The sequence below is a fragment of the Sorex araneus genome, chromosome 1 (assembly GCF_027595985.1).
Source record: "Sorex araneus isolate mSorAra2 chromosome 1, mSorAra2.pri, whole genome shotgun sequence".
Classification (NCBI taxonomy): Eukaryota; Metazoa; Chordata; class Mammalia; order Eulipotyphla; family Soricidae; genus Sorex; species Sorex araneus.
Window position 1 is genome coordinate 374,654,734 of NC_073302.1, and position 8,307 is coordinate 374,663,040.

Genomic DNA, 8,307 nt, shown 5'->3' on the forward strand with positions numbered 1-8,307 from the left:
ATACCTGAAAAAAATCAGGACAGGTCATCCACCCCTCCACCATTCTCCCTGACACCACCCCGTCCCCCACCCCCAAGCCAAGTACTGATCATTTTCATGGAAGTGTCTCTCTACAGACAGAGTAGAACATTATGAAAATAATGTTTCTACCTGGAAATTCGCTCTCATTAGGCAATGATCTTTCTCATTGAATCACTAAAGACTACTTTTCAAGACTATCTGTTTGCGTTTCGCCTCTGATGCACCTTCTTTTCCGTTCCCTGCAGCCCGGGTTCAAGTGGGGTGTCGCGAATTGCGTTCCACCAAATACATCTCTGATGGTCAGTGTACCAGCATCAGCCCTCTCAAGGAGCTGGTGTGTGCTGGAGAGTGCCTGCCTCTGCCGGTGCTTCCCAACTGGATCGGAGGAGGCTATGGAACCAAGTACTGGAGCAGGAGGAGCTCCCAAGAGTGGAGGTGTGTCAATGACAAAACGCGGACCCAGAGAATCCAGTTGCAGTGTCAAGACGGAAGCACGCGCACCTACAAAATCACAGTGGTCACAGCCTGCAAGTGCAAGAGGTACACTCGACAGCACAACGAGTCCAGTCACAACTTCGAGAGCATGTCGCCTGCCAAGCCCGCTCAGCATCACAGAGAACGGAAAAGGGCCAGCAAACCCAGCAAGCACAGCATGAGTTAGAACTCAGACTCAAAACTGGACTCCCTAGTAACCATCTGCTTTACAGATTTTATTGCTTGGAAGACTCGAGCCTGCCATTGCTATTTTCTCACTTGAAAATATATGCTTTCTGCTTTGATCATAACCATCAATCTGCCCTAAGTAGCAGGACCTCCTTTGGGAATAAATTTGCCTTTCAAGTTTTTCAACATGTTTCCGTATCCATGAGTGCAATTTGCATTAAATTCCACGAATCCCATAGTTTTAATTCCCCGGGGGTTCCTAAGAGACTATATATATGGTGATACTATATATATCAATATATGTATGTATGTAGATGCTTACGTACATATCTCTATATCACTTTTGAAAAGAGAAAATGTCTACCAGTTGCTCTTTACTCCATACCCCCAAAACACAAACATAACTCCTTCAAAACTAAAAAGTTAATCAAAATGGTTGCCTTGAACAGTAACACTTCAGAAAGGTGCTTTTTGGTAACCTGCATGGGAACAGTTTATCAACTAGGAGTAGACTCCCTTTGAAAGACCCTGTGACATTTTCCTTCAAACATAAGCCCTGTAGCCTTTTACAGTCTTACCATATGAAATTATACCCTGCATGCTGACCCTTGCTTGGAATGGAATGCCAGGAATGCATGGCAGCAGCTAATAAGTAAAGCTGATTAACTATTTATTTGTCAATGTTATTATTTAATGAGCTTTCACATGTGATTTTTTTCAAAATGTTAATTTTGTGTGTTTGGAAGCTTTTTCATGTATCTAAATATTCTCCTGTATGATTTGTGATTGATCTAGAAATATGAGAGTACTTGTAGATATGTAAAATAAATATTTTAGTCTCCTTATTGCATATGTGTTTTATCATAAACTATATCAATAGTATGGATCTTTTTAAATCAGTAAGAAGCTTTGTAAAACTGAATTATGTAACACTTTCTTGTTTAATCTGTGCAATGAGAAGGTGACTTGGCCTTCAATTCCATTGACTTCTTTTAACAAAAATAAACACTACTTACTACTAAGAGTTTTCTTTGTCTAATATGAGTAAAGGGTGTCGAAAAATGAGAATAACTATCAAAGTAGTTACTTTTGTAATATGATGTATTCAAGTATTGACAGAAATTTCTGCACTGAGAAGTGAGACCATCTTTTCAGTAAATGGGAGGAGTGAAAAAATTGGGTGACAATCCAACAGTGAGTGGTAATGAGAATATCAGATTTACACAGACACAGATGCCAAGTCAGTTGTACATTATAATCACCTGGGGAAGAAATTATAAGACCCAATGCCCAGATTGTCATACAATTACATCACAGTTTCTAAGAATGGAACTCACATATTAGCAGTTTTTAAAGTTTTCCAGGTGATTTGAACAAGCCCCTAAATTTGGGAGAGGGAATTGTGAAGAAATTGTTCTGATTCTAGGGAACTTTGAAGACTATTGCATAGCCTCTAAACCAAAAAATAAAACCAAATAAAAAACAACACAGCAAAAAAAAAAAACCTATTTAATGTTTTCAGTTTTGACATGTTATATTAAGCAACATATTTACAGCCTTGAACCAGATTAAACAATTAAATAATTGATGTGCCAATTCAATCAAATGAGTGATCACATCATGTCAAAAGATGAAAACCAAGTGCTAGGTTACATAATCAGAGTATCTTCTGGGTTTTTTCCATTAAAATAATAAGCATTAGGCAGTCCAAAGTGAATTTTTGTAGCAACTTGACATTTTTTATAATTATAATTCAACTATCACATGCATTTTACATAGATCATACAGGGTTTAAAAGAAAAAGAAGAAGAAAAAAAGAAAAGAAAAACTGCTCCTTAAGAAAGAAAGAAAGAGAGAAAGAAAGAAAGAAAGAAAGAAAGAAAGAAAGAAAGAAAGAAAGAAAGAAAGAAAGAAAGAAAGAAAGAAAGAAGGAAAGAAAGAAGGAAAGAAAGAAAAATATACTGTCCTTTTGCTATGAGGGGTAAGGTAGACTCAAGATATATAAAATAAATAGAACATGCAGATTTCACGATAAAGTTAACTACTGTATCATCAGATAAGGTAATGATTAATAGCCCATTATTGATTTAACTTCCAAATTAATACTAAGATCTTAAACTGTTTCATATTATATTACTATACTAATATGTGAAGCAGTGAGTATTATAACATCAGAGGTAATACATAAAAAATGTATTGTTACATATACCTTTTTCAACTGGTAATATGGGAGGTTTACTACATTTCAGGAAATTTAAGACATGGTAGCTAATTTTTCTTTCTTAACAAGAAAGTTCCTTCTGCATTAGGTCTTACAGATAATCTAGAAGATAGTGAGTTCTCAGATCTTAGGCATGTAAAGAACTTATCTGACAATGAATTTTCATAATCAAGAAGAATATTGTCTTTTACTAATAAAGTGTGAAAACAAAAGCTGAAAGCATTGATTTAATTTCTAATAGTGTTTTAGTAAATAAAGGTATGATGAAATGAAACAATAAAAGAAACTTATAGTTTCTAGAGTCGCTCAAGAATTGGTCCATTTCTCACTGTCACATTTAATTTACAGATCCATTTCAGGCCATGTTACATTGGTGATGCACTTATTGCATGATATTTAACATCAAATGACAAGAAAAAGTCAGCAATCAATAAGAAAGGGCTGAGATAAAATCAGGCTCTTGGTGAAGTGAAGCTAAAAGTCATGGAAACCGTAACTTTGTAGCTGTTACTCAAAATGTTCAAAGTTCAGATATTTGAATTGCTAATTACAGTTCAGGTTGAGGGGTTTTTAATACATTTTACTCACACGTTCCAATTTGACTAAATGCTTCATAATTTATCCTTACCTTTATAATTATCATTTCAAAATGGTGAATTGTGGTAAGTTTAGAGTCTGGCTTTCATTTATATTCATAATATTTATCTATAAAGGAGTCATTTGTCAAATTTATTATGGCTAACATGAATAAAGAATAATCTTAGATGACTTGATAGAAATGTATATGTAAATATATGTACGTGTATATATCAATAGCTATTTATATTTAAATCACAAGAATAAAAGATTAAAAAAGCATATGTAGGCCATCTTGTCACAATCAACAGAGAAGCGGCAGGCATTCTGGTGAGCAACGCGGCCCGGAAAATGCTCCGGACCCGAATTGGGGCCAACAACACCGGGGAGCTGGAAGGAGGAGGTGCAGCCAGCACACCTTCTCCAGATGGAGCCCTGGCGACACTGAGCAGCAACTAACTCGGCTCCGGGATTCGGGACTGGGACACATCCGACCTTTTCTAAAACCTGAAAACATGCAATCTTTTAATAGAAAACTAATTATCAAATGCTTCCTTAATAGGATTATCTTGTTTGGGGGTATAACTCCCACAACAATAGTGAGTTTTGTGTTGAAATATGGAACGTAATCAAGGTGAAGAGAAAATGAAGTGAAATTCATCAGTTATACAGTTGGGCTGGGGGGCGGGGGGTATACCGGGGATTTGGGTTGTGGAATATGGGCACTGGTGAAGGGATGGTGTTTGGATACGGTATAATTAAGACATAAACCTGAGAACTCTGTAACTTTCCACATGGTGATAAAATAAAAAAATAAAAATATAAATAAATAAATAAACATATGTACAAATAGTGATACATATAATGTGCTAGACTTAATAGAAACATAGAGATGGGGGCTAAAAACTTTACCTTCTCGTAAAAAATATGTGTCATCACAAAGCCTACATCTGTATATATTTATTCACTTCTGTTAAGTAATTGTAAATAACTACGAATTAGCAATACGCTTCCCCACTCTCCCTTTCCCTGTATCCTTAATTGTCAATTCTCTTTCAGTCATGTTATTTTATGATACATATTTGAAAAATAATGAAAAGTAAGGTTTCTTTTTCCTTTTCACTTTTTAAAAAATTGATTTATTGCTGAAATTTTAGGGGCTTGACTTCACACCTCTGTCTTAATAAATCTCTCCATTCCTTCTACCCATACTGCAGTGCCAACACACCACCACACCACACCACTGGACTCATTCCTTTCCCCACCCTTCCCTTTCCCCTTTTCTAATAACCATAGTTTTCAACAATTCTAGGAATTAGATTGTTGCTTTCTGCCAGTTTTTTCACAGAACGTAAGCCATTCTGTAATTGTCACTTACCTCCTTACTCTACTTAGCATAATCTCCTCAAATTCCATGTACTTTGTCCCTAAAGGAACTATTTTATTGTTTTTAAAAGCACAGTATTCCATTGAGTTTTATTATAAAATCGGCGTTATAGTCTGGTAGTCTTCTGCTGATGGCCATTTACACTGACTTGTAAAAAAGTACTCAACATCATTTACTAGGGAAATGCAAATTAAAAATTACAATGAGCTATCATCTCACACCAATGAGAATATGCTATACTAAAAAGATCAACAACAAATGTTGGCATCGATGTGCAGAAAAAGAAAGTCAAGTAAACTATTGGTGGGATGATGTTGGTGCAGCATTTATAGAGATATCTTTAAAAATTGAAAATTTCTAATAATCCAGCAAAACCACTCCCAGAGATTCATTAAAAAATACTAAAACACAAATTTGAAAGGACCTTCGTGCCTCTGTGCTCATTAGTGGCATGATTCACAGTAATCAAGATATAGGCTTTATCTTTAAAAAGACAATCTTTTGGTTTAAAAAGACTAATCATCATCATCATCATCATCATCATCATCATCATCATCATCATCATCATCATCATCATCATCCCCTTGATAGTCAAATTTCTCGAGAGATCTCAGTAACGTCTCCATTCATCCTAGCCTATAGAGGATTTTAGAAGCCTGTCTCTACTCACCCTTCCCAACGATGCCCTATTGGAGGCTCTCTTTCAGGGTCAGGGGAATGAGATCCAGCTTGTTACTGATTTTGGCATATGAATACACCAAGGGAACCTTGGCAGGCTCTCCCATGTGGGCAGAAAATTCCTGGTAGTTTGCCAGGTTCTTCCAGAGAAGAATTAGGCTATAAGATATCATGAAGTGGCCGCGTGCTTCTGGGAGCTTGCTTTTAAGTCTCTGGATGCTGGCCGTAGATGGGATTACATGGCACCAGGGGCAGTCCCTGGGTGTGACCGCCTAGCTACTGGGAAATTGGAAATCTGGGCAGAGAAGGCCCAGTCCCAATCTGAGCACTGTTGGAGGTCTCAGCCCCAGGTCCCACACACCTGGGTTCCTCTGCCGGTACCTTCATGCATGAGGCTTGTCTGAAGGTGTGGAGAGGGGCCTTGAGCATGGCTGTGGCTGGGCTTCAGAGATCTTCAGCTACCAGGAGCTCTGCTCGCGGTGGGAAGGGAAGCTGGAGCCCATCCCCTCTGAGGGACCCCGGGGAAGACAGCCAGGCGTGCAGGCAAGAGAATCTCTGCATGCTAAAAGACTAAAAGACTAAATATTTAAACAGACTTAATGGGGCCAGAGCAATAGCATAGCCGGTAGGGTGCTTACCTTGCATACCACCGACCAGGGTTTGATCCTCAGCACCTCAGATGGTCCCTAGCATCAGTGATCACTGAGTGATTGCTGAGCCCAGAACCAGAGGTTTAATCCCTGAGCAAAAGAACAAAAAAAGATAATACTTTTTTTAAAAATCTGGGTGAGGGTGGGTGGGTGGTCATACCCGGCAGTGCTCAAAGATGATCCTGACTCTGTGCTCAAGAATGACTTCTGATGGTCCTCAGGGAGCTATATGGAATTCCCAGGATCAAACTCAGGTCACCAGTGTGTAAGGAAAGTGTCCTATCCACTGTGCTACCATGCTGGCTCCCAAAAAACAAAATCTTAATCTTTTTCAGTTGTGTAACAAATTTCAACCAAATTGCTGTTATCACTCCTTATATGCTACAACAGTAATTTTTATATTATGTAACATTATCTATTAGAGTATAATTTGCTATGATAGATACTCAGTAAAATGGTAATACTCAGAAGTCAAGAGTGGAGATAATATCTGGCAGAACAAAACAAGAAAACTTTTAAACTCAAAAAGTTTAAATGTAAATTTAAATGTATAATATTGTAATATTAATTTGTTTTTATTTGGGGGCCACGCCTGGCAGTGCTCAGAGCTTACTCTGGCCCTGCAAATAGGGAACAGTTCTGGTGGTGCTGATAAGACCATATGGGGTGTCAGAAATTAAATTGGGGTACATCTCTTACAAGGCAGATGCCTTACCTGCTGCACTATCTCTCTGATCCCAATATTATTATTTTTTTGCAGTCACCATGAAATTTAAGATATTTAAATCTAATTTACTATAATTGGAATTAAAGCATCAACTGAATTGGACTTAAGTATTAAAAATATTTTAACACTACAGTGGCTATTCTTTCATATCAACATTTATCTACTTGTTATGGTTATTCAGTTCAAATTAAAAATATGAAGTGCATAGCAGGACTTCAATGGAAATCTTGTAGAAAACCAGAAGGATTTTGCTGGTAAAAATAACCATATTCTCAGTAACAGTGAAGATCACTCTTCTGTTAGAGCATGTCTGTCCTTCAAAGACATATTGAATAGACTTCTTTCTTGGTTTCATTAGAACCTAAAAAAAAAATGGTTAAGTTGAAATAAATCTTGATTTGTGAGTTAAGAAGTCATTTGGTGCCTTCTCCGGATGGAATCCCAGTGACCATGAGCTTCTACAAGCATGGCTCCAGTATGTAGGGACCAGGACTATTTCTCCAAACCGCAATATACAAAAAAACCGCTCAGACTGAATCCTGTCCCTCTCCTAGGGAAGAGAAGAATGATCATCAATGCCGAGAGGCAGCTGCAAGAGCAACACCTAGAACAGGTTCCGTGCTCTCCTGAGCTCTTTGATTCTCTGGCTCCTCTCATGGTTCCTGGTGCTCTGCAGAATCAGAGAAGCTTCTCTAGTAATAAACTGTAGAAATGATCCCTGAGAGTATATTCTTTGGTCTGAATTCTTGCACAAGGTTTACAGTTGCTGTTGCTTGGCAGTTGGTGTGGCATCCCAGTCCAAATAACGTGAGCAGTGACCGGAGATTGGTATCACATGTACTCAAAAACATACGTTCAGGACACACACAGAAATCTCGACCCGAACAACTTGCATAAGAGACGGCCCGGGACTTTGCAATAGGCCTTCTTTGCTGGGCCACTTCAGATGGGGGCAGGTGCCATCCCACGGCCTGCCCTCTGAGAGCTCCAGGGGTCGTCATTGTATAAAAGCCAGCAAGAAGCACCAGCTCCCACATGGCCACAATTCAGAGACACACATACAGGAATCTCAGGCACGAGCAACCTGCTACAGCAATTTCTTCAGACCCTAATTATTAAAATCTTAGAATTCCTAAAGTGCACACCCACTTTCACATCTGCATGACATCATATTACATCCATAACAAGCAATACAAAGCACATTGTCTAGCAATTGTATTTTCAGCAGATATAAAGGGAGGTAGGACTGGTCTCAAAATATCGAGGGTAACTAAAGTAGAGAAGGAATATCTTGCAAATTGTCTGCCACACAAGCAGGAACATGGAAAATGGGGGGAAAGGGAAAGGGGGGATACTGGGGATTTTGGTGGTGGAAAATGTGCAC

General features: G+C 38.3%; 1 protein-coding gene and 1 non-coding gene across 2 annotated transcripts in view; one reads left to right on the top strand and one right to left on the bottom strand.

The window, feature by feature from the left end:
- SOSTDC1 (sclerostin domain containing 1) overlaps window positions 1-1,700 on the top strand; it is a 4,329-nt gene extending 2,629 nt beyond the window's left edge. The window contains exon 2 of the mRNA XM_004602229.2: window positions 267-1,700. Within this exon, the coding sequence (XP_004602286.1) occupies window positions 267-682 (416 nt within the window). The 3' untranslated portion in view covers window positions 683-1,700. The remainder of the gene's footprint in view (window positions 1-266) is intronic.
- Window positions 1,701-7,445: 5,745 nt separating this feature from the next.
- LOC129401190 (small nucleolar RNA U3) lies at window positions 7,446-7,657 on the bottom strand. Its single transcript, XR_008628141.1, has one exon. It is a non-coding gene; the product is annotated as a small nucleolar RNA U3 (small nucleolar RNA).
- Between the last annotated feature and the right edge of the window lie 650 nt (window positions 7,658-8,307).